Below are 26,665 nucleotides of genomic sequence, written 5' to 3'. Positions count from 1 at the left end.
TTAAGCAGAAGCAACACAAGATCCTAGAGAAAGGAAAGCTACGTTTCTTCATTCTTTTGCTAATTACATTATTTATAAAATGCAAACACATGATGCTGAACACCTCAAAATCACTTTGAACAACCAAAAAGAAATAGAAAAAGAAGTATCACACTAGTGTTCACAGGCAGGTGGTAGCTTTGGAACTGGGATCAGCATCACTATCCCACCAAACTACTTTCAATCCCAGGAGAGTGTCAGTGGCATCTCTGTCCTGCTATGACAACCGTGCAGTAAGCAACTTCCACAGGGTTTTGTCAAATCTCTGAAGTCTTCTCTTAGAAACTACTTCCCACTTACGGACTCTTCCTAGGCTGTCAGAAATTCCAAACTCACTTACAATAAACTATATAGATTATGTGGGCATATCTGAGAAGAAGGCAGAGAAAGTCTGCCATGTTATCATTTTGAATGTCCCATGAACACACAAGAATGATATAAGCTCATCTGGGGCCAAGTCCATCACCTTCCTAGTGACTCTTCTCTAGACAATTTAGAAACAGAATCTGGAATAGAATTAAAATCTGTACACCATGCATTGTGCAGGTACTTAGGTACTTACAAATCTTTCCTAACAAGTCCAACTGAGTTTTTTCATTATTGTTGCCTTAAATAAAAAAACAAGATGTAGGAATGTTAGACAATTTGTCCAAGGTCCTACACCTACTGCATGACAGAGTCAAAAGTGGAACCTAAGTATGAGCATCTTTTTTTATTTTATTTTATTTTTTTTGAGACAGGGTTTCTCTGTGTAGTTTTGGAACCTTTCCTGGAACTCACTCTGTGGCCCAGGTTGGCCTCAAACTCACAGAGATCCGCCTGGCTCTGCCTCCCAGTGATGGGATTAAAGGAATCCCATCACTGGGAGGCAGTAAAGGGATTAAAGTAAAGGGATTAAAGGTGGTGCCACCACCACCCAGCAAGTATAGGCATTTTTATGACTTGTTTCTTGCTTCCAAAGAAGTTATGACTTTACAGTGATACTATATATTGGGGTATTTCTAATTCAATCTTCAGCATACAGCAAAAACTACTACAACTATCATGTCAGGACCCAACTTACTGCCAGCAGACAATACCTCCTTTCATATATCCTAGTCTGATAGTCTAGGCCAAATCTTCCCTTTATTAGTTAGACCTTGTATAGCCACAGGAAAAGCAGAAAATGTTTTGTTCAATTTCTATAGCATCACCAAATAATTCAGAAAATTATAAAATGCCCAACATACTTTGAAATCTATGAATCTATGAATCTTTCTAGAAATTTCACCAGATTGAAGCAATGAGTATGTTTTGCTGTAAAACGAAGAACTCCAAATGCAGGCTCTGAAAGCATTGTCAAACTGATTAAAATATAAGACACTGTCCAAATTATATTACATGGCCATGTTAATGTAAGAATATGGATATCAAGGGTGTAATGATGTATGACTTTAATCCCAGAATTCAGAAGGCAGAGGCAGATGGAGCTCTACTGAGTTCCAGGCCAGCCTGATCTACATAGTGAATTCCAGGCCAGCCAGGACTACATAGTGAAACATTGTCTTAAAATAAATGAGTAGCAAAAACCATCACTTAGAGAGTGTTTGCTATGTACTAAGTACTATATAGGCATATTTTAGTTCTGTACTATGAAAGACTGTGGAATTATTATTAGCTTTATTTTATTGTATTTTTTGAAGCAGGGTCATACATAGCTCAGGCTGGCCTCCACCTCTTCCTGTAAAAGAGAACTGTCATGAATTCCTAATCCTCCTGCCTCTACCTTCCAAGTGCTGGGATGATGGGCTTATACCACCACCACACCTGGCTGTTGGTGTTACTAAAATCAAAGGAACTAGGGTGGCAAAGTTCACACAAGTTGCCACAGTGACACTGCTAGAGTTCAAACACCCTGGGCTGTCCAGCTCCAAAGCCCATATTCCTCAGCTGACTGTTTACTGCTTCCCCATTTCTATCTAGTAAATATATCTTTGTCCTCAAATCTAAGACCATTACAGACACATTTAAACCTAGGAACAACCATATCCATTAACTCGACATAGTTTTTGAAGCAAATATATTAAGAAGTACCTGAAGAATTATCATAACAAAAATTCAAGCAAGGCAACAAACTTTCATAAAATTCTGAACCACCAAGAACAGAATTCACATAACAAAACATTTTTCATTGCTTGAAAGGTACTCCTAAATTGATGTGAGCATGACATTACCAGGAAATCATCTTGGATATTAAAAAATAAATAAATAAATAAACCTAAAGAAGAATTCAGTCTTAAAAAAAAAATCACATTATATTCTATACTCAGCTAATGTGGTGGTTTGAAAAGGTATGGCCCCCATAGACTCATGTGCTTGGCCTATAGAGTGACACTACTAGGAGGTGTGGCCTTGTTGGAGGAGGTGTGTCACTGTGGGGGCAGGCTTTGAGGTCTCATATGCTCAAGCTATGTCCAGCATGGAACACAGTTCCCTTCCTGTTGCCTGCGGATCAAGATGTAGAACTCTCAGCTCCTTCTCCGGCACCATGTCTGCCTGTATGCTGCCCTGCTTCTCACCATGATAATGGACTAAACCTCTGAAACTGTAAGCCAGCCCCAATTAAATGCTTTCCTTTATAAGAGTTGCCATGGTGGTGCACGCCTTTAATCCCAGCACTTGGGAGGCAGTGCCAGCCTCGTCTACAGAGGAGATCCAGGACAGGCACCAAAACTACACAGAGAAACCCTGTCTCAAAAAACCAAAAAGGAGTTGCTGTGGTCATGGTGATCCTTCACAGCAACAGAACCCTAACTAAGACAGCTACTGAACTATATGTAATATTATTATACTATGCTATCTATATAAAGTTATTTATTAGTTAAATAAGAAAGTTGTAATCTCTGAAGAGGTATCATCACATGTTTCAGTGTTTCAAATTTCTTTGTAAAAATATATCTAAAAATAAATTCAAGAGTAGAATTTCTCCAAATACAAATTCTTCAGTCTATTACAGTATGAGCCAACTACATAAATTTCCAAATGTGTAAGTTATAGTTAAAAACAGCAATATTTTCCTCTTGTTTACATCAAACACATTAGGTGTGTATCAGGGCACTGTAGATTATTTTCTGGAAAGTCAAATGGTAGTTCAAGTCTTACCTCCATGGCTAAAGCTGCTGTCTGTTGGTCATAATGGTTCAGAAGATTAGGCATGAAGGTAGTATTATAAGGCAAATCTTGGCACATCCTCAAGGTAATAGGTTCACAAGAAAACAAACTGTGCCCACCTATGTGCCCCACAAACACAGTCAAGAGCCAAAGATAAAAGACAATCCAACTCATAGCCATTCTTCCTGGATCTGAATGAGACTCGGATGGTCAGATTTACTCAAGATGTGCCTGCAGGTCTCAGCTTGAAAGCACTCCTTCTGTATCTGTTAGGTTCTTCAAACAGTTAAAAACTCCTTGTACTGTCAGAGGTTTGTTAACCTGGTCTCACAAAAGGCATTTGTTTTTGGTTTCACAATATTGGAAAATGACATCATCTTGTATCTTCTTTTCATTTTATTACATAGGGCACATCTGGCCAGCATATCAAGTTGATCAACCACATTCCCAAATCACAGATTCCATCTTAGGAGGAGAGTGATTTCTTCCTTGTTGAAATATCTGAAAAGTATTGAAAATGGGAAAGTTAATCACTTCTCAAAATGTTGAAGACTTGACATTAAAATATGATGAGCCATCATACAGATCTAATAGAGAAAATACAGAGGTAGTCACAAAGTAATAGTTTTTCTATCTTATCATATGATATATTCACTAAAAATAGTTCTCAAATAACATTTAAAGGCTAATTTTATATCCTAAGTTGGATATCCAACACATGGTGGAGAATTCCGTCACAAGATGTAATTGATCCATTCTGAATACTTTTTCCTTTGCTCCAAACTGTTTAAATTATATTTGTTGTAAACTGGATTATGGAATTTCAAATTTATTATATGTGTTTTGGTCATTAGCAGTACAATTTTATATTAACTGACTTGGTAGAAAGTAGCTGTGAAAGGTCTCGGACAAGATCAGACCTCTTACTAATTCAACATTGTAAAAACACTGTCACTTAACCATATTTTTTTTTCTGAAAATGATTTGAACCTCACTTCTCAAATGGGAATCAATGAGTAAATTATGAGATAATATATGAAAAAAAGTAGCAAACATTAGGTGTTTGGGGCATTCAATTGCAGCTGACAAGGCTACCTCTATCAACTAACACTGAACTAAAAACAGATGGTTCTAAAAGTATCACCAGCCAGTTTTGCCAATGTTACATTATTTTAGATAGCGCAAAAATGTAAGACCACATATATTGCCCTAGAATCTCAAACACATGACCAATAAATGATCACCACACAGCCTGGCTGTGTAGACAAGTCAGAGCAGGGCTAGGAATGATTCCAAATCACCACTTCCATTGAGCTACAAAACTCCTCTGAAGAGAGACAGACTTCCTAAAGACCACTGTCTGGACTATCTCCTAAGGATTACTCGTAGTTACAAGTGTCCTGTAAGTCAGGTCTTGAGAAATGCTATGCTAAAACAGAACAGTTAAAAGAAAAAGCATGCTTATATATAATAATCTACATAAAATTAATTTAATAAATGAATATAGAGAATAATAGGGCTAAAGAGATGGCTCAGGGCTTAAGAACACTTGTTGCTCTTGCAGAAGACTCAGGTTTGGTTCCCAGCACCCACATGGTGGTTCACAACTATCCATAACCCAGTTCCATGGGATCCAGTGCCCTCTTCTGAAGGCACCAGGCATGCACATGGAGGCATGAAGGTACACAGACATACATGTAGGCAATCACTCATACACATAAAATAAAAAATATTTTTAAAAAGAGTAATAGAAAATATTTCAAAGAACAAAATAAATACAAAAGGCCAATAAACACATGGCGTGATGTTTAGCTTCACTTTAAAAATGCAAATGAAAAAGACAAACATAATACATTTGCCAATCAGATGTACAAAAATAACAATGATAGAACAAAGTATGGCATGGATTACAGGGAAGATTATTTTCAGCATTTTGAAATACTTTGGATAAGAATGTAAACTAGTTGATACTTTAAAAAAAAAAAATACTTATGGGACCAAAGAGATGGCCCAGTGATTAAAACCACATGCTGTTCTTCCAGAGGACCTCAGTTCAATTCCCAGCACCTGCAGGTGGCTCACAACCATTTGTAACTCCAGTTCCAGGGAATTCAACACCCTCTTCTGGCTTCTGCAGAGTCTGCAGGCACATGGTACACATAGGTACACACAGGCAAAGAACCCATACACATAAAATACAAGTAATTTTAATGGCTCTTTATACCAAAAGCCCTCAAATGCACACATAATTTGGTCCAGCATACATCCATTCATAATTTATTCCAGAAGTATACAAGTGCATATGGTATACAACTGAAATATTAGCATAGGTCATTTATAACAATTAAAAAAAAACAAACAAACCTGAAAACCTAAAAAATTACCAAGAGGGGTTTTGCTAAATAATGTGGTATAAACACATAATGGAATATTATACAGACACTAAAAACAATGATTATGACTTAGAGCACACTACAGTGGTCATGTATACTTAGCATGCACAAAGCCCTGTGTTCAATCCCCAACACTGTTCCTCCCTCCCAAAAGATGAGCACAGATTGCATTTACCAGCATAATAGCATAACAATGATAAGCACAACAATTATGACTGTAGGTGAAGTGCTTGTGTTGCAAGCATGCAGATCTAGTTCAAATTTCCAGAACCCACATAGAGCACACATGATAGCATATATCTGTAATCCCAGCATACCTATAGGGAGATGGGAGGCATATAGAGGAGAATCCCTGGAAGCCTGAGGGCCAGCGAGCCTGGCATATACAGCAGAAAGCAAAAGACTGTCTTAAACAAGATGGAAGGCAGAAACTTGCATCCAAAGTTGTCCTGACTGCCACACATGCACCACTACATGAGTGCTCTTACATTTACACATCTAAACACACACAAAAACAAACAAACAAACAAAAAAATTTTTTTTTGAGGTAAGGTCTCACTATGTAACCCTAACTATCCTTGAACTCACAGAAATTCACCTGCCTGTGCTTCCTAAGGACTGGGATTAAAGGCCACATACAACCTAATACAAAGATGTTTTTTAAATCAGTAAAGAAAACAGTATGCATATAACTCACTTCTGTCAGAAAAGCATACGTGCAAAAAACAAACAAACAAACCTCCACAAATATTTCAGCTAGATGTGATGGTGCACACCTATAATCCCAAAACTCATGGAGAACAATCTGGGCTATATGGTCAAGACTATCATAAAGGGGAGGGGCATATTTAAAAATTATAAGTGCTCTAGGGAATTTTACAAAAGACCCGATTTTACACTATTTTGTATAAAAGGCAAGTAACTCCTCAAATCTGTCAATGTGTGCTAACTGGCAGACAAGAACAAATGCTACGTGAACAGTTTATTGGCTGGTAATTAAAGCAACAAGCCAAGGGATAGGCTGCTTGCCGGTAGTAGGAAGAGCAAAGAAGTGGTAATTTAGTATGATTCAAATGGATTTTTCAGGTCAGCCAGATAGCTCATCAGGTAAAAGCACTTACCCCTGGGCCTGGTTGACAGAGTTCAATCCCCAGAATCCATATGACAGAGAGAACTAACTCCAAAAAGTTATCCTCTGATCTCCACATGCATGTTGTGGCACGTGAGTGTGCACACACCACCAAACAAAACAAAACTTGATTTTTTTTTAAACTTGATTTTTTTAACACTAAAATAATTCAGGTTACCTGTTAGCTCAATTAAATGTTGTGTGTACTTTAAAGCACCTTGTACACACGCCACATCACCCTTGAACAATGAATTGCCTATACATGTGGGCATGTACACGGACATGTACATCAGGGCTAGAGGTCAATCTCCAGTGTCTTTCTCAGAATCGCCCACACTGTTTTGCTGAGACAACCAGGTCTCTCACCAAGGGCTTTCTGATTCAGCTAGGCTGTCTGGAGAGCCAGTCTCAAGGATCCACCTGTCTCTGGAGCTGGGATTACATGCATGCACCTTATACAGGGAATCTCTTTTATGTAGGTGTCACGGATCAGGCCTCATATGTGGCAAGCACTTTACAAACTGCGCCATCTCCATAGCCTCTGAAATATCTGTTTCTATTGAGAATCACGAGAATGTGCCACTGTTCTCAAGGTGGACTTATCCATGAAAAAGTTCTAAGCTGAAGTTTCAGACCTGCAGGAAACAGGTGATTCTGGACTTAAAAGGAGCTTGACAAAATACAGTAATCTATTAAATAAAGGGTAACAGTTGTTTGAAGCATTTTTTTTTTTTTTGCAGGAATCTGTAGGATTGCAACAGAATAAAGGGGCCTACTGAGCTAACAGGAGTAGCAGTTATGGGCACCAGGGCAAAAATGAGTGCTATGACAGTTCACGCACTGTCTGTGAGGAAAGAGGCGCTTTCACCTCTCCAAAAAACAACACAAACTGTTTGGAAAATTGATTCCAAGTGCTTGGTAACATTCTAGACTAGGGCTAAGGACACAGCTTGGACACACTTGCTTTCCTACCAAGTGAGAAGCCCTGGTTTGAGTTCCTGTATTAAGTGGAACATAGGAAATATTTGAAATTTATACATTTCCAGTTTTTTTTTTTTTTTTTTTTTTTGGTTTTTCGAGACAGGGTTTCTCTGTGTAGCTTTGCGCCTTTCCTGGAACATTTCCAGTTTTATGAATGTACCTCATTGGGAATTTGATATTTTCCAATTATTGTCAGTTTTTATGATTAAAAAGTACTTAAAATAAATTTAGCTAAGCACATCACCTGAAGGACAAGAAGAAAAAGATGACTGAAATGTTGAAAGACAGTCTTCCCAGGTTACCTACAAAGCCAGGTCCAAAGAACTCAGGTGGAAAATGCTGGCTGATCCCAGAAGCAGCCATGAGAAAAGTGTACCACAAGGCCTTGTCAAGAAAGTACAGCAACAGCCGGGCGGTGGTAGCACACGCCTTTAATCCCAGCACTCGGGAGGCAGAGGCAGGCGGATCTCTGTGAGTTCGAGGCCAGCCTGGTCTCCAAAGCGAGTTCCAGGAAAGGCGCAAAGCTACACAGAGAAATCCTGTCTCGAAAAACCAAAAAAAAAAAAAAAAAAGAAAGAAAGAAAGAAAGAAAGTACAGCAACAAAAGACTGTTCAGAAATACTTTTCCATCACTTTCTCCAAAGAGAGGGCCCCTCTCTTCATTCTTAGTTTACATTTAATTTACATTTACATTTAAATACAGGCAGTTCAGAAATATCATCTGTAAGTTATAAATGGAAGACACACTGGCTACAATGTGGAAAGGTAGGATATTCTCATCTTTCAGACACGGTTTTCAAGAACACATCACAAAGATTAGCAATGGGTTCCTCTAAGTCAGTCTCTCTGAAGGAGAGCATTGTCTTATTAGAAAAATATTCCTACGACCCATTCCAGTGTCGCTTCCCTTCTCCTAAAGCCCGCTCACTGTCCCTTCATTTCCATTTCTTATTGGGGATTATGTGTGTGTATGTGCTCACATGTGTGCCTGCATGTGCCAGGTGTCTCCCTCAACTGCTTTCTTTTCTTTCTTTCTTTTTTTTTTTTTTTTTTTTTTGAGACAGGTTCTCTTACTGAACCTAAGCTCACCAACTGGCTAGATTATACGACCTGCAAGCAAGGGCTTCATGTTTCTACTCTGGTCAACAATGGGTGACAAGCACCATCGCCAGACAGAGCTTTTTACCTGGGTGTAGAGAACCAAATCCAGGTTCTCATGCACACACAGTAAACACGTTATCAATGAAGCACCTCCTCAGCCCTCCATATCATACAGTTACAAAAAAAATTCATTCTCACCAAACTGCCTCTTAGCTATTGCAAAAAAAAGTTTATATGTCATATTTAATTCGTAGAACCTACATTTCTACTAATCTCAGAGTTATTTTTTTCTGGCCATCTGACCATATCAATCTAATTTTAACCCAGGGCAAGGGATTGAGACAGCATCTCATGTAGCCAAGGTTATCATCCAACCCTTGACCCTCCTGCCTCTGTTTCTCAAGTACTATGATCACAGGTGTGTGCCATAGTGTCCACGACCTCTCTAATTTTTCAGTTTCTTTCTGCCATCTACTAATTACAATGAGTACTCTAATCTACTGATGTGCTAAGTGGTATTTCTTAAAGAAGTAAACCAGAAAGCACTTCTAGATGAAGAATTAAAAGGAATGGTGGACATCAAATTTCAGACTTACAAGGCACTAAATTCTGAAATTAAGAGAAGCAAATAATCTTTCAAAATGAACCTGTAAATAAAACTGAAAGTTCAAAGACAGATCTGGGCCGGGCGGTGGTGGCGCACGCCTTTAATCCCAGCATACGGGAGGCGGAGCCAGACAGATCTCTGTGAGTTCGAGGCCAGCCTGGGCTACCAAGTGAGTTCCAGGAAAGGCACAAAACTACACAGAGAAACCCTGCCTTGAAAAACTGGGGGAAAAAAAAAAAAAAAAAAAAAAAGACAGATCTGTTTGCTTGCTCCCCCCACCCCACCCCCCAGTACTAGAGACAGGACTCAGAGTCTTGCAGGGGCCAGCCAAGTTGAGTTACATTCCCAATCTTGAAGATGTACAGATTCTGGCAAAAGGTAAGTAAAATAAGTAAAGGTGAAATTCCAACCAGCTTCCCTCTCCAATTAAAGTCTGTTCATCAGGAAACGCTGAAGTTTTGTGAGAAAAGAGCAAGTCCCTGTGTTCCCACTTAACAAGACTGTACGCTTCCTATGCTTTGACTAAAGTATTATTTTGAGACATAATGAGGGGGAGACTGGAATGTGTTAAGCTCACACCCTGAGTTACAGTCTTCAAAAGCTTCATTTACAGTGCATTCCCTGGATCCACCAAAGTCAGTGGTTCCCAGGATGATAAACTGTAAAGCCGGGAGGAAGTCCATTTCTGCTCAGCAGCTAAGTCTGGGAGCCAATGAAGAGCTGTTATACCCAGCCTTACAAAAACACCATCACAGAAAACTCTCCTTTTCTTTCCTCAGAATCTTAACTACATCTGCCTTACTAACCTCTACTGAGTGAAAGAAGGTAACAACGTGCTGAGAACTGCTGCTACCACCTGGCTTCTAAGGAAAAAGCCTAGCATCACATACTAATATACTCAGGGTTTGTTTGTTTTGTTTTGTTTTGAGACAAGGTCTCTCTATGTAGTCCTGGCTGTCCTGGAATCTGCTATGTAAACCAGGCTAGCCTCAAACTCACAGAAATTCTCCTGCCTCTGCTTTCCAAGTGCTGGGGTTGTAGGTGTGCACCACCATACCTGATCTCACACTTGGAAGTTTTATGTACAAAATCATTGCAGAGTTTTAGCAGCAAACTAATATGAAACATAGTCTGGGTGGATTCCCAAACCCCAGAGGTCAAGCAGGGAAACAGACCATCTTTTGTAACCAAAAACAAAACAACACCTCCACCAGTCTTAGATGATAAAGGTTTCATGCTGCACTATACAAAGAATGTGCACTTCACTATTCAATTCCTCTCAACCCTTTCTACTTCAAATAGCTCAAGCATGAAACTCCCAAGAAAATTAACCTGAATACCCAAAACAGAAAATAAACTTCAAAGAATCATGGGGAAAGAATAAAAGGGATGAGAAGACCACAGTCCCCTTTTCTTTCATTAATGGAGCCTTGTTAGCTTTCTAGGAGATGAGATGCACATTATTACTAGATGGGGAGCAGGGTAGGAAAAATGGAATAGAATACTGGAGTTGATCAAAAACAAACCTATTTTCCTAATAGTTTCAAAGCATTTGGGGGTAGAGATCAACACTACACATGTTTTACCATGGCAAGAGCTGCAACTGGGTTATAGTGTATCTTTGGTTTTATCCTTCCAAATGTTTACACTTCTTTCATTGGCTCCTTAACTCTGAATCCTTTTACCTCTATGCTGTCTGTAGTTTGATACAGCTCAAGTAAATGTGTTCTGTTTCCCAGGGGCAGGAGACACTGATTTGTTTAAAAGTTAAGATGGAATGGAAAAGCACCGTCCGGAGGACCTCCCCACCTTTCTTTTTGAGAAAAGGGGTTCACTATGTAGCCTATTCCGTCCTAAAGCTTGCGGTGATCCTCCTGCTTCAGTTCCTGACTGCTGGAATTACAGGCATGAACCATCATGCATGACTAGAGTACCTGCTTCTTAATACAGAACTCAGGATGTATCTAGTCCTCTTCTAGTCCATTATGCCACCAGCCTACCACCGAGGACCAAAGAAGACTGAGGAGGGAGGAACATCCTTAAGCCCAGCTGGGTCTTTGTTTGCTGGCTTTCACGTACTGGCTTTGCAAAGTAACCCAATTCCCATCAACAAACATTCCAGATACACTAAAAGGACTTTTCTACGGTGAGATTTTGGGCTGGTGCGTCTGTTCGGTAGCCTGAAAAATTTGGAAGGGAGCTAAAATAAAAATCGCATTTTTCATTTACACTAGGCGAAAACCCGGGACCTCTCGAGCCGTGGTATTTTTCAACTTTAAGTCTCTTCTGCCTAATTAATGGCACGCGCTTTTGTTCTTTTTCTACCCACAAACGAAAAGGGAAAGGATAAGAAAAAGGGAGGAGGAAAGAAACATGAAAAAGCCCTCTTCTCTTCCCTTGAGGAAGCCGTATCTACCTCCAAGAGTCCCAAGATGTAAGAAGATGTTAAGATGTTTACAGTCTTAACGTTACCCTCATCTCGGCGCCTTTATTCCAGAGGCCACGAACTGTTCATCATGCAGCCACGGCATCCCAGGGCAAATCCGCGGACCCCGAGTCACCGCCACCGGGGCAGCCGGGGGAGTGCACGGAGCAGGGGAGCCGCCGACTTTGCAAAGTGATGGGCAGCAGGGGGACAACTTTCGGGCGATGGATGGCAGGGGTCGGCCGGGGGCTGCTGGGAAGCAGCGGCGCCGGAGCCTGGCGCATCGTCCTCCCGCCCACGCCCCCGCGGCGCCGAGCACAGAAACCGGCTCGGGCCGGCCTCGTTCCCCGCAGGCGCCCGGCGCGGGGACCCGCCGCGTCCACACTCGCACAGGTTGCCCGGCGCGGGCGGGACGTGCCGGCCCCGCCACCTTCCAGGGGCCATCCCTACCTACCCGGCACGGCTGCGGCCCCCAACTCCGCGCCGCCCACCCCGACCCTGCTCGGGCCCGGTCGCTCGCCAGCCGCCGCTCCGCGCCCGCCTCGGCAGCGCCGGCCTCGGGCTTTTGTTCGGCCGCGACGCGAGCGGCGAGCGCCGCCTGACGAGGGGCGGCCGGGCTGGGGCGGCAGCCTCAACGCTCTCCACACGCTCCGCTCCGCTCCCCTCCCGCCCTCCCGGCTCCGGTGGAAGCGTCGGCCGCGGGACTCACCCTCCCCCGGCGGCCTCCGAGCTCTCTCGCGCTGCACCGCCGGCCCCGCAGGCGGCCGCGCGTCCCTCAGGTCCCCCGAGCGGCCGAGGACAGCCGGTGCGCCGAGCCTTCGCGAGCGTCGGGGCGCGCGGCCCGGGGAGGGAGGTGCGCGCGCACGTGCCGCGCATGCGCGCTGCGCCCAGTCTCCTAGCCGGAGCCTGGCCGTGCGGGGCTGCCTCGCGCTTCGTTGTTCTCTGCTAGGCGTCCTAGGTGATGCTGACGCCTTGAGCGGCCGCGCGTCGGCTTAGTGGTTCCCAGGGCTGGAGGCGTTCATCTGAAATGTGCCGGGCCCTCCTTGCAAAGCCCTCCCGAGCCTAGCTCACAGTGCGGGTCCTCCAACACCTGCTCTGAGAGCCAGTGTGCCAATTTCGGGACCTCCGGGATACGTCAGGGAGCGATCACCCGTGACAGAGGGTAGTACCGTGTACAAACAGCAGCAAGGGACACCCGGCCCGTTGCAAACGCTGCACACTGAGCCGCGAAGCAGGTGCATGCTGTGCGTCCTCTCCGCCAAGACCTTACTATAAACAGATGGAGCTTGTGCTTACTGGCGGCATGCCTCATCTTCTCTTTAGAAAAGGCTCCCCTCTCCCTTTGCTACATGCAAGACTTGATTCTTTAGAGGTCATCTAAACACAATTTTATTTTTTTTCCCAACAAGGGAGAAGAACGCTCAGAAAGGTTGGATGGCTTACTTAAAGCCACACAGCATTTTAATGAAAGAGTCTGCATTCAATCAACCGTGATTGCTACAGTGTGATTGCTTTCTCTTTGCTACAGCGTTTTACCTATGTTTCTTTTTGTCCATCTTCAGCTTAGAGTTCGTGGCATCATTGTTGGTAGTTCACAGGATTTACACGGCAGCATTGGTCCTGCTGCAAGTGAGTGTACTTAACACTACTGACCTGTATGTTTATAAGTGGTTAAGATGGTGAGGTATGGGCTAGAGATATGGTTCTGTTGGTAAAGCACTTGCTGTACAGCAGAAGATCCTGAACTATACCCCCAGGACCGACAAACATCCAGTCCTGATAGCAGGTACTTGTAATCCCAGGGCTGGGGAAGCAGAGAAAGGGAGATTCCTGGGTCTAGCTGGTCACGCAGCCTAGCCCATGCAATGAATCCCCAGTCCACCGAGAGATTTGTCTCAAAAACTAAGGCGGAAAGCAACCGATAAACACACCTGTGGTTGACCTCTGGTCTATAGGTAAACAGAGAGAGAGAGACAGACAGACAGACAGAGACAGAGAGACATATAATTTTTAAAAGGTTCTCAAATAATGTAGTGAATATTGAAAAGACTTGTGCTTGGACATATAGTCTCTCATCAGGAGATGGCCTCGATGAACCGGCATGATAAATAAAATCTGAAACAACAGTTTCTTTTTTCCTTATTGACACTTGTGCAGTAACATTTTAGGACAGTAACATTGGTTTTTTTAGGGCCATTCCAGGCAAGTCAGTGTGTCCTGGGGAGTCAGTGGTGCCTCTTGATGAGAGTGAGTAAAGAAGCAGGTAGTATATGGGAGAAACTGTGCTAGCTTTATGTATTGCCAGGTCCCCATAGCTAAAGCACTGGAAATGTGCTCCCCAGGGGCATTCTTAGTCAATGGGCACATCATCCTGTAAAAACAGACCCAGGCCACACCGCTGCTCACATCAGGAGGTGGGAATGACACAAATACAATCACAAATATATCGACATGATTAAGTCCCATAAATGCAATACTTAGCAGAGAATGAGACTACAATAGATGTAAGTGGCAGTGCATCTTTAAAAACTGGCAAGAATAAATTGCTTATAAGAGTGAACATATAGCTAATGAAAATATCAAAAAGGAACAAGAAGGTTGCACGCTCATTCTGGCAAGGTGGCAAGTGGCTTTCTAGACATGGGGAGGACAATGGGATCGGTGTGCAGAATACTATGTGCCTGGTAAACACACACACACACACACACACACACACACACACACACACACCCCAGAAACATTTTGAAACATCTCCGTGGAGATACAGGTATGACGAAAGTCTCTATGCTTTTCTTTATGTTTGATATGTTCCACACAAAAGTAATGTCAAAATAATCAGACACTAGGCTATGTGTGCATGCTCCCTAGGAACACAGCGGGAATGGGGTGACTCACAAGGAACACAGTGGGAATGGGGTGACTCATTCCACTGTAGGGAACAGTCAGATGGAGGAACTGTAGGCCAGGAGACCCAGAAGGTGCTGTGAAGAGCAGAGAAAGGGATCGTCTATCAGGAATAAAACATTCAAATCCCACAGGGATAGCGTGAGATGCTTTCTATGTCCCATCTCCCTTTCCTTCCATGTTGTAACCACTAATAGAAAGCTTTTAACGAGCGGGAACTTCACAGAGAGACTCAGCCACCTAGGCATTGTTAAAACTGGTCCTTTTCTGGATGAACCCGTTTTGAAACCATAAATGTTAACTGGTAATGCATGGTAATTTAGTATGACATCTCTACCTGCCTCCCCCAGGCCACCCCCTCACATCCCCAAAGGCTTTGTTTATTCATTTACATACAAGCTGGTCATTTGGAAAAAAAAAACCCACTAGGTTGGAATCCAGACAACCTAGGTTCTAATTTCAGCTTGGCCACTTACTGATCCATTGTTAACACAGGCAAAGCGCTAACCTCCATGAGACCCACTTTCCCCTTTTCATTTAAATTGGAGATATGCAAATGCTGCCTATTTAAAAGTTATGAAATGTGAGGCTGGCACAATGGCTGAGTAGGTAAAGGCAGTTGCTGCCAAGCTTTATCACCTGAGTTTGACCCCTGGACCTACATGATGGGCAGAATGGATTCCCAAAAGTTGTTCTCTGACCTCCACTCATGGCACACGCATGCCCACACAAAGACATAGACACACACAAATAAATAGATGTAAATTTAAAAATACACTATTAAAAAATAAAGATGATGAAACATGTAGGATTTGTAGGACTGCTTAAGTTGAAAGAGAGTCCATTGTTTTAGCAAGAAAGACAGTGCGGAAAGCGGCAATTTTTGTTTTTGTTTTAGGTCCTGGGGTTCATTTTTGGTTAGTTGATAGTCATCAAAATTGCCTTGCACTGTGGCTGCGGGCATGGAATTTTGAACATCCTGGAATTCTCCAGAACTTGCTGTCACAGCTGCTAGATCCCTGAGCTTTACGTTGGTTATTTGCACATTGCACTGTTCAGTTTCTCTCATTAGATTTCTCCTGTGTTTTAGACAGGGTTTTGGAGCACAGGCTGGTCTCCAACTAACTCCCGAAGCTGTCCTAGGATCCTTGATCCTTTTGCCTCCACCTCCTGAGTGCTAGGATTACAGGCTTGAGCCACCACACCGGGCTTCGCCTTCCTTCCTTCCTTCCTTCCTTCCTTCCTTCCTTCCTTCCTTCCTTCCTTCCTTCCGCCCGTCCTTCCTTTCCTTTCCTTTTTAATCCTTGCATTCTCTGGTTCTCACTACAAGGTGGGCGCTCAGTGCATTTAACTAATTAAATGTGACTGGATTTTAAAAACCCAAATTAAGAGTTATTCTTACGACGGCGTGCCATCTGCTGGTCCCCTGGTGTATCTGTCCTATCTGTCACTCAGCTTGGGACCGGTCCTCCATGACCTCCCTTTTTCTCTGCAGGTGCTTTTCTTCCATCCAACCAATTACAGATTGTTATTTCTTCCAACCCTCTTCCACCTTCTGGGCAGTCTTAAAATCTGTCCCAATGGAGTTTGCGTTTCGGAGCTCCCGAGTGACCAGAGCAGCATTACTGGGCATGCTCCGTAGGGAAGGGCTGTTTGGGAACACAAACGCAGCAAGCCTTGAAGGAAGATTTTTTTCAAGGCTTCTGGTTTCAGGATTGGATACAGCTTCCTGCCAGCAATCTAGCAAGATGTTACAGCTCCTCCCACTCACCCTACAGCCACACTTTCTCCTTTTTATCTCTGTGCCCAATTTCGGAGCCTGCCCTCCTTGGATGCCCCGGCCAATCAAGAGACCACACATTGTTGCCTAAGAGACCCCGGATGCCAGCGACAGGATTTATAGATGGTGATTGGACTGCTGGGAGCGGTGAGGTGGGGGCTGGAAGGAGTCACAGAAAGCTGTTCTAGTGCAACGATGGCAACCCCAGAGCCAGAGGCTTGAAGGAGGAGGCCAGCTACTGAGGTGAGAACAGTGGGCAGGGCAGGAAAAAGACGGAGCTTCTCAGAGAGCTCCCTAGCTTCCCACAAGCCTTGCCGGGGCTCTTGGGGATTGCAGTCTGCTGCAGTTTCAGTGGTTGCTTCCAACCTATGAAATTAACAACCAACAATTACGTGCAGGTCAAGCATTAGCTTTTAAAACCATGCATTACAGCACTTATTTAGTTTTTAACTCGTTGACTATAAGGTGAATTCGTATTTAAATCTACCCATCCTCTAATTCCCGATACTGTGAGAGATTCCCCATGTCTGATGTTATTACAGTGTACTGTGGGTGAATTGTGTGTTGGCAGAGAAACTCAATCCTAGTTTTCATTGTAACCTCCAAATAAAACCTGCCCTGAGTATTTCCTCTGTGCCAGGTTCATTATGTTCTGAGTTTTAGCGTGCAATCCTACAAGGTTTAATCCTCAAACTGCCTTCTCCCCCTCCTCCACCACGGCATTTCTTCCTTCTCTTGAGTAACAAATATTTATTGAACATCTTTTTTTGCACCAATGTGATTGGAATTGAGATGAGCAGTGTCGGAAGAACACACAAGCCCAAAGGATTTCATGCCATCGTCCTTACAGTGGTCAGACTGTCAGTAGATCTGGACAGACTCCAGGGAATGACAGAACCAGGCTGAAACAGTTACAGGGAGTTGACCCAGACTTCATGTTGAGGAGTTGGGATTCCACAGCCGTTAGTGAGATTCAAAGGTTTTTGAGTTGAAAAGTGACTTCACTGACTGGTCCTTTAAAAACAAACAAACAAACAAACAAACAAACAAACAAACACGGTTGGGTGTGGTAGCACAGGCCTTTAATCCCAGCACAGGGGAGGGAGAGCATGTGGATCTTTGTGAGTTTGAGGCCAGTCTGGTGTACATAGCAAGCTCCAGGTGAACCGGGGATATGTCTCAAAACAAAAACAAAAGCAAGACAAAACAAAACAAATCTGAGGCCTGGGAATATAGTTCCACTGGTAGAGTGCTTGTCTAGCATGTACGAAGCCCCAATCCAGCATTGCATAAATCAGGTGTGTGGTGCACACCTGTAATCCAGAACTTGGGATGTGGAGGCAGGAGGACCAGAAGTTTAAGGTCAGCCTTGACTACATAAGCCCATTAGAGGCCTGCCTGGAATAGGTCCTTAGTAAAATGATTGTGTCATGGTGACGGTGTGAACAATGGCTCAGAAGATTTAGAAGGCCAGACCAGAAATGCATGAGCGCTGGGACCCCTGCTTGACTGTTGAACCTGAGCCTGGGGCCGTTTGTAGGGGATGGGGGTCCTGGGCCTTCTTTCTACATTTTTATCCCCAGGAACATAAAGTGTAATGATAGGCAGTCATTAAAAGGAAAAGAAGTCATACGGAAGTACCAGCAACCTGTATCTCTGGAAGAGGGTCAGACAATCTACTTTGTCTTGGTAGACAGAGTCAACTTTTTCTTGTGTGTGTTGTATGGAAACTTCTGTCTTTTGAGTGGTAGCCAGTGGTCTATTCTGTGAACTTGTGTGTGCATACAAACTGTGTACACTGCTCATCTTCTGGGCTGGAGGGCAGAGGGGGAGATTGAAAAGGGATAATCACAAAAGACGAGGCATGCTTCTGCACTACTATCACCAAGATCTGTGCCTCCTGGCCAAGCCCACCTCCTGGAAATTACAGATGCTCTGAAGAAAACCTAGTCCAGAGTGGTGTTCAGACCCGAAGAACCAGCGAAAAGAAAACAGCCCGTGCAGACCCTTAGGGTGTCTTTGAGAAAAGCTACTTTATCTTCATTCAGATATGGTACCTAGACTACCACAAATGGCTTTCCACACACACTAGGAAGCAAGGGAGCTTCTCAGCTTAACGCAGAGATTTTTTTTTTAACCTGGGGGAAGCAGAATTTTAGCTTCCTGTGTATTTTTTCTAGGAAGAAGATTCATAGCCTTTATCCCAGAGGCTTCAGGACTCTCAAAGATTTTTAAAATAGCTGCTGTCTTAAAAAAAAAAAAAGGCGGGGGGGGGGGTTTGCTGGGCACGGTGACAAATAGCAGTAATCTCAGCGCTGGGAAGAGGGAGGAGGGGGGATTTTGAGATTGAGGGCAGCTTGAACTATAAACCAAGTCCCTGTCTCAAGATAAAAACAAGCAGTATACCATTTTACCTGGGCTTATCTGAACTTGATGGCAGTGCTTTATGTCTGTTGTGTGCCTGCTCACCTGGGCCTGTATTTCTGGCTGCTAGTTAACGATGCTGCAATGAAACCATTTCCTGTGCCTTTTGAAACCTAGCTAAAACTGTAGTGACTTAGATAATTAAACATTAGGAGCTAGGAAGGTCCCAAAGGCTGATTGCGAGCCCAGGCTATGGTGGCAGGATGCCACCAAGGGAAGGTGTTGACTAATGATCCTACCAGGGTATAAAACACGGGCTTCATCTTCAGCTGTAACTTTAACTTGAGTGAATATTACATGTCAAGTGAGGACCTCAGAGATCTCAGATGTGGTGAACGGGGAAATCCCATCTCAGCTGAAAAGTAATGCATTCCAATTTTTCATATATGTTTTTAAAGCAAAGCCTCATTAGCCCAGGCTGGCTTCCCTTTGAGGATGACTTTGAACTTTTGGCCTCCCACCTCTATCTCCTGAGCACTGGTATTACAGGCATGTGACACCACACCTGGTTTATGTGTTAGTGGGGTTAAACCCAGGGCATTGTGCATGCTATGAAAGCACTCTTCTAACAGAGTTACATCCAGCCCAGTTGGTTGGTTTGTTTGTTTGGTTTGGTTTTTCAAGTTGGTATTTTTGTTTGTTTGTTTGGTTTGTTTTTTTAAGACATGGTTTCTCTGTATAGGTCTGGCTGTCCTGGAACTTACTCTGTAGACCAGCTGACCTCAAACTCACAGCGATCCATCTGCCCTTGCTTCCCGAGTGCTGGGATCAAAGGCGTGCGCCGCCGCCGCCGCCACCACCACCCGGCCTCCAGTTGGTTTTTAATTTGTTCAGTATTTAATGCTGTAGGGTCATGTGTGGAGCCCCAGATCAGGCATTTGCCGAGTCGTCTCCACCACAGTTCTACCTGTGCATTCAGCAAACCCATCTTCAGAGAGAAGGGAGGGTAGAAACACTGAGGGCAGGTATGGAAACTCCTGTCCATTATAAAATATGCCATCGTGGCCCACCAAACTACAGGTTTTGGACACTCCATAAGTGACAAGTTCTCAGAAAGAATGAAGTAACTAGTTACTCAGGCCACCTGCCCATCAGCCGCCTTGTCAAGACCTTTTTCTTTCTTCCAGGTATCATTTTGGAGGTACACACACATAGGATTTTAAAAACTGCACAGAGTGGGGCTGGAGAGATGGCTCAGAAGTAAGGGTGCTTGGTGCTCTTGTAGAGGATCCAGGTTCAAGTCCCAGCACTCACATGATGGTTCACAACGATCCATGACTCCAGTTCCAAAGGATCCAGTGCCCTCTTCTGACCTCCTAAGGCACCAAACATACACACATGCAAGCAAAACACTCACACACAACAATAAAATAAATAAATCTAAGAAAATTGTTTTAATTGCAGAGCCAGTATTTTTAAAATAATTGCACAAGGCTGATTGAAAAAAGATTTCAAAAGCAGAAACATTCCAGCTCACAAATGTGGAGAGGAAAAGGGTAGGTTGCTTCTAGGGGACAGAATTGCAGTCTGCTCAGGTCACTAATGTTATCCTCAATGACCCTCAATGACCACCTCATGCAGAAAAGGGTAAGTCCGTCTGTGACTTGATCCAGTCAGCATCTGTTGTCAAGGAAGGGACCACTGGTGGTCCCCAAATGAAGGAAAAAAAAACCACCCAGCATCTGGACACCTCTAAAATCAGCCAACCAGTGAGGAAAAATAATTCCTCAAGGAAAATTAAAGTACCTTAATTAAAAGTAGGCAGACTGTATACCAGATAACTAAAAACAGCAGATATCTCCCCAATAAACACACATCTGTCCATCTCCAAAGGTGTGGCCTTGCCCACTGCATCAGTCTACTCCTTGAATACATTAGACGGGAACTCTTTTTTCTCAATGCTAAGAGTAGAGGAGGAGAGTTAATTAGACAAGACAAAAATCAGGTGTTTGTTTTAAGATAGAATCTCATAGGGTAGCCATAGCTTGCCTGGAACTCTCTATAAAGACCAGTGTGGCCTTAAATTCAAAGAAATTCACCTACTTCTGCCTCCCAAATGCTGGGATGAAGGGTGTGGGCTTTTTTGTTGTTGTTGTTTGTTTGTTTTGTTTTTTCTAGACAGGCTTTCTCTGTGTACCCCTTGCTATCCTGGAACTAGCTCTTTAGACCAGGCTGGCCTCCAACTCAGAGATCCTCCTGCCTCTGCCTCCCAAGTGCTGAGATTAGAGGTGTGCACTACCATTGCATGGCAAAGGGTGTGTTGTATGTTGCACTGTGACTCTAAATTTGAAGCATTTCTCTTTCTGGCCAGTAAACTTTGTTCTGAGCTAAGAATGACTCTGAACTTCCCTCATAATCCAGTGGTCTGATTCCTGTTCCATTCACTATCTATATGATCTTTGGCAGGGTGGGTAACTTCAGTGAACCTCATTTTTTTCCAATGGTCTAAGTAGCTAAAACCCACAATTTCACCACCACCTCATTGTAATGTACGTCATGAAGTGTTTGACATAAGCAAGGCTCTCAGTAAATATTCTACCTACCCATACCCTCCCTCAACATACAAAAAAGTTATGAATTATTATTATTATTATTATTTTAGTTTTCAGAAGATTCAATGATTTGTTTCTTCTGATAGGTGTAATCTTTCTGATGGAAGAATACCAGGTCATTTCATGATGGCATTTGCACCTCCAAAAAGCACTGATGGCCCCAAAATGCAGACAAAGATGAGCACCTGGACACCCCTAAACCATCAGCTGCTGAACGACCAGGTGAGTGGTCAGAGGTGTGTTATCATTTGGGTCCTAGAAGAGGGGGGAGAGGTAAATTTCTGATAGTCAGAATATGAGCAGGAATTGTTTAAGATGGTTCGATCTATGAACAAAAGACAAAACAAGAGGTTTATTTAAAAACAACTTTTTGTGTCTTTGCTATGTGGGCAAGACTAAAATTAGATCAGAGTACTGCTCAAGGGAAAAGCTGTTGTTCTTTCCTGCATTATCTATCCCAGTGTGTCTTCTTTCTCCCATCACTGGTTCCCCTTGGAGCCAACAGAATTTGAGGAAGGGAGGAAAGACGTCTAGGAGGTGTTTCCCCCCCCAAAAAAAAAAACAATCCCCAAGTTTCTGGATGAAGTTGAGGTCACTTAGTGAATACATTTCAGCCAAGTACTCATGGTACTGACGTTCTCCTAAGAAGTCTATTTCCCAGGTTAATTCTGGGGAGACGCAAGTAAAATACACCCCATAAGGGATTGCAGCCAGTGGCTGGGGTGTGAGAATGGCAGAGCTCTGGGGTATTGTAGTCTTGCTTCTATGAGTTACAGAACTCTGATCAGTCCCGGAACATCATCAGGACCACACCTACTCCGCAACGAAACACAATCGGTTTCATTGTCTAAAACTGACCTCACTCTCTTCCCTCTCCACACCAGTCCTTCCTCCAGGTGAGAAACCCCACTTTGTGAGAAACCCCACTTTATTCCATCATGGGACCATAAACCCTCCCCTTTCCCTGTCAGGTGTGGGATTGGATTCTTCACCCCAATTTACAGTCTAATAAGCGAGTCTGTTGGTGGTGGAACAAAAGACAGTACTATCTCACAGTAAAGGACACGGGGATCTGGACAGGGACACAGAACTTCTGCTCACAGCAGAGCTGTCAGGGTGAGCATTCTGCATCAAGCCTAAACGCTGACCTGGTGGACCTCCACCAGCTGAGTGATGCCCATCACCCAGATAAGCGCCTGGCACACAGTGGGTTTCCTGGCAGCTGAAGACCGTGAGCACAGGGAATCTAATACTTCGTAGTAAACAATAAATATAAACTCCTCCCTCTTGGTTGCCTTCCTGCAATGTAACTTGGAAAACAGATCCAAGTGAAGAGTGCTCAGGGCCTTCACTTCTCAGTATGCCCAGACTCTTTGAATAAGGAGACCTGTGGAGGACTATCTATCTACACACCCTCGCCTCCATATCCCATTTGTTCTCTGGGTCTTTGAATCTTCTCTCTAGATCTAGTCAACCCAGCTCCATGTTCTCAGGTCACTTGCTCACCACCACCCCTTGCCAGGCACAGTAACCCCCTGGCTGTTGTCACTGCCCCTTTCTGAACCGCTCACTTATCCTCTACTAAGGCCCCCAGAAAGATCTTTCTGAAATACCAATCCTATTAGGTGAGACTGAAATGGGATCTACTCCAAAGGACAAATTCCAACCCCCCACGCATCCTTGAGGTCCCTTCAGGTCCTGACCCCCAGCCAACCTCCCAGCTTCCACCCCTGCCAATACCCGCTGGCACTTGAGGCCAGCCAGGTGAAGTCCACAGTGCCACAGCTGTAAGCCAGCTTCAATGTCCCTCTGTAGCACCTTCCCCACTTCCTGCCTCCTCTTTGCTCTCACTGATGTTTCTGACTTTCCTGTTCAACGTTAGCCCATCAAGACCGACGTGTTCTTCCCCCACTGTCTCTGAATACACAGGTCTGGGAGTGGCTTCCAGAACACAAGTCCAGTCCTCTCACTGTTCTCTCTCTCTCTCTCTCTCTCTCTCTCTCTCTCTCTCTCTCTCTCTCTCTCTCTCTCTCCACTTCCATATGTGCAACTACAGGTGTACATGTGCATGCATGTGTGTGGAGGCCAAAGGACTTCAGATGTTATTCCTCAGCTATGATCTACCTTGTTTTTTTTGAGACAGGGTTGCACATAGGCTTAGCTCTTACCAAGCAGGCAAGACAGGCTGAGCCCCAGGGATCCACTGGTCTCTGACTCTCCAGCACTGAGTTTTAAACACATCACAACTCCTTGTGGCTTTTTAGTGTGAGTTCTGGGGGATGCAGTTGACGTCCTTGTATTTGCAACCACATGTTTCACCAATTGAGCCCTTTCTTAGATGTTCATTGACTTTTATCTTTGGGCCCTTCTAGCTCCCTCCTTGACTGAAGTTGGTCCACTGTTTCTGTAATCCTAACAAAGTGTAGATCCCTCCTGGCAAAGCCTGTAGTCAAACCTGGCTAATCTGAGAACCAGGAACTTTCCCCTCTTCTGATGTGAATCAAGAGTAAAGGAAGAAGGGGGTGTGTAAGAAATTGGAATCCTGAGACATAAAGTGGAGAGATGCTAGAAGAAAAAAAAAAAAAAAAGGATACAAAACTGACCTAAGAGGAGAGAGGGATGGAAGAAAGGAGGCCTCGGGAACACGAGGACAGGCAGAGGCAGATGGAGCCTGGCCTCATAGTGCCAAATGAACGTATGGAAATCTTTTTCTTTCAGCACAACAATTATTTATTGAGCACCTGTTGTGACGCGCGTAGCTCTCCAACAGTTTATATAACAGTTTATCCCTCCAACTTCAGTGTCAAATTTGGAAATCTGTTTTCTCATTGAATTGTGAAGGTTTTGCACATATGTGAAAAAGTGGCTTGAGTTGAAATACAAAGTTGTTGAATGTCTTGATTTTCAGAAAATTTCCTAGAAAAGTCTTGATCAATTTGGCCACTGTGAAGAAGAAAAAGTATCTTAAGCTAGACCTGGTGGCATGTGCTTTTAATCCCAGATCTCAGAGGCAGAGGCAGGAGGATGTCTGTGAGTTCAGGACCAATCTGGTTTACATAGTGAGTTCCAGACCAGCCAGTGCTGCATAGCAAGATACTGTCTCTGATATTTTTTTAAATTGGTGGCAGGAGAGATGCTCCACAGTTAAGAGCACATATTACTCTTGCAGAAAACCACAGTTCAATTCCTAGCACCCACATGGGGTGGCTCACAACTTCCCCCAGTCCCAGGGAGATCTGGTACTTTTGTCTTCTTGGAGCATTTGAAGTCATGTGCACATACCAACACACAAATATAATTAAAATAAAAAATAAATATTTTAAAAGTACTTTCAGAGTCCCAAAAGTACCCGAGTGCTTGTAGGTAGGATGATAAAGGAAGATCCTTTATTTGATGGTGCTGGGGATTGAACACAGGGCCTTGCACATGTGAAACAAGACCTCTCCTACTGATGGACATTCCCAGCCCTGAGAGGCAGGTTTTGAGATGAGCATATAGGAACTAACTCTGAAGAAGGGAAGAGAAAGTGTAGTGGCTAGTCTTGCTTCTCAACTTGACTACATCTGGAATTAACTAAAACCTAAGTGGCTGGGAACATCTGCAAGGGATTTTTCCTTAATTAAACCATTAAAGATTGGAAGATCCATCCTTTAATCTAGGCCATACGTTCTGGTGGCAGCCAGAATAACATAAAGGACACAGAAAGAAGCTTGCTCGTTTTGCCTACTTGTTCTCACTGTCAAGGCCATTCCTTCACTGGCATAAGAGGCTACTTCTTCAGGATTCCAGTGAATACTGAAGACCAGCTGAGACATTCAGCCTAGTGGACTGAACAACTACTGGATTCTTGGACCTTCCATTGGTAGACAGCCATTGTTGGACTAGCCGGACCATAGCCTGTATGCCATTCTAATAAATCCTGTATATACATATGTAAGTTCTGTTCCTCTAGAGAACTCTGACTAATACAGAAGGGAAGAGTGTAGGTTTGGGGCCAAGAGTGAAGGGGACTGCAGTGCAACTTCATGATGTCTCCACTGGCCCCACAGGACACCAGCTGTCATGATCCCTCCAAGTTGTCTCACAATTCAACAAGGAGGCCTGGCCTTTATAGTTGACACTGCCCTTCAGTGACCAGCTGCTCTCCCCTCCAAGGTCATGACCTTGGCCAAGGCAGCTTCTTTGAGCTCCTGGTTGTCAATGGATACGAAATAAATCCCTCAGTTCTAGAAAGGATTGATACAACATAGCAAACATGGCATGGTCTCATCCTTGTTCCTTAATGGCTTTGGTCACATTTAATGATAATTTTTAGAGAAAACACTCATCATTCATAACTCTCATATTCAAAAATATCATTTAGTTGGTGTCTTGTTTCAAATGAATTTTTAAAAAAACATATATGCCATTGTGAACTCCTTTTTAAAAAATATTTATTTCTAATGTATGTTTGCTGGGGGGGAGTGTGTGTGTATGAGAGAGAGAGAGAGAGAGAGAGAGAGAGAGAGAGAGAGAGAGAGAGAGAGAGAGAACAGGTGACCATGGAGCCCAGAAGAGGTCATCAGAGTCCCTGGACCTGGAGTTACAGACAGTTATGCCCTGCCCTACTGGGGTACTGGGAGATGAACCCTAGGTCCCCTGTAAGAGCGGCACATGATCTTAAGCATTGTGCTATCTCTTTAGCACCCATCCCCCTTCTTTGGGGACAGGGTATCATGTAGGCCCAGTCGGTCGTGAACTCAGTATGTAGCTACAGATAACCCTGTTCTTCTAATCTTCCTGAATTTACCTCCCTAGTTCAAGAGTTCCAGGCCTGGGGCTTTTAAGCCCCACTTAGGAGGAGCTGGAGGTTGAACCCAGGGCATCATGCATGCTAAGTTAGCAGTCTACCTGCTGAGCTCCATCTCCAGCCCTCCATTTTGTTTTGTAATTCTTGTCTTCCCTCTGTTCTGTAGTAGAATGTGAAATACATAATAACCAACTCAGCCTAAAATAAGAGACTCGGGATTTTACCTTCACAGCAGGTTTTCAGCTGTAAGACTGAGTTCAAATTTAGATAACTTAAAAAAAAAAAATAAAAGCATCATCAAGGTAGGCAAATGCAGCAGATTACAGAGTAATTTGGGCACTGAGGATTCCTAGGGGAGAGTATTGTAATAGTACCTATGTTGCCAGGCAGT

At 43.6% G+C, this 26,665-nt stretch overlaps 2 protein-coding genes across 2 annotated transcripts in view; one reads left to right on the top strand and one right to left on the bottom strand.

The window, feature by feature from the left end:
• Fzd3 (frizzled class receptor 3) overlaps positions 1-12,648 on the bottom strand; it is a 64,239-nt gene extending 51,591 nt beyond the window's left edge. Inside the window, exons 1-2 of the mRNA XM_059273458.1 lie at positions 12,535-12,648; positions 3,181-3,690 (exon numbers count right to left, since the gene is read on the bottom strand). Coding sequence (XP_059129441.1) covers positions 3,181-3,369 — 189 coding nt within the window. The 5' untranslated portion in view covers positions 3,370-3,690; positions 12,535-12,648. The remainder of the gene's footprint in view (positions 1-3,180; positions 3,691-12,534) is intronic.
• Positions 12,649-16,483: 3,835 nt separating this feature from the next.
• The window catches only part of Fbxo16 (F-box protein 16), a 52,737-nt gene continuing 42,555 nt past the window's right edge, over positions 16,484-26,665 (top strand). Inside the window, exons 1-2 of the mRNA XM_059274364.1 lie at positions 16,484-16,752; positions 21,572-21,707. Of these exons, the coding sequence (XP_059130347.1) occupies positions 21,609-21,707 (99 nt within the window). The 5' untranslated portion in view covers positions 16,484-16,752; positions 21,572-21,608. The remainder of the gene's footprint in view (positions 16,753-21,571; positions 21,708-26,665) is intronic.

This window comes from Peromyscus eremicus, chromosome 9 (assembly GCF_949786415.1).
Source record: "Peromyscus eremicus chromosome 9, PerEre_H2_v1, whole genome shotgun sequence".
Lineage (NCBI taxonomy): Eukaryota > Metazoa > Chordata > Mammalia > Rodentia > Cricetidae > Peromyscus > Peromyscus eremicus.
The sequence above is the reverse complement of the archived record's forward strand: the minus strand, read 5'-3'. Positions and strand labels throughout refer to the sequence as shown.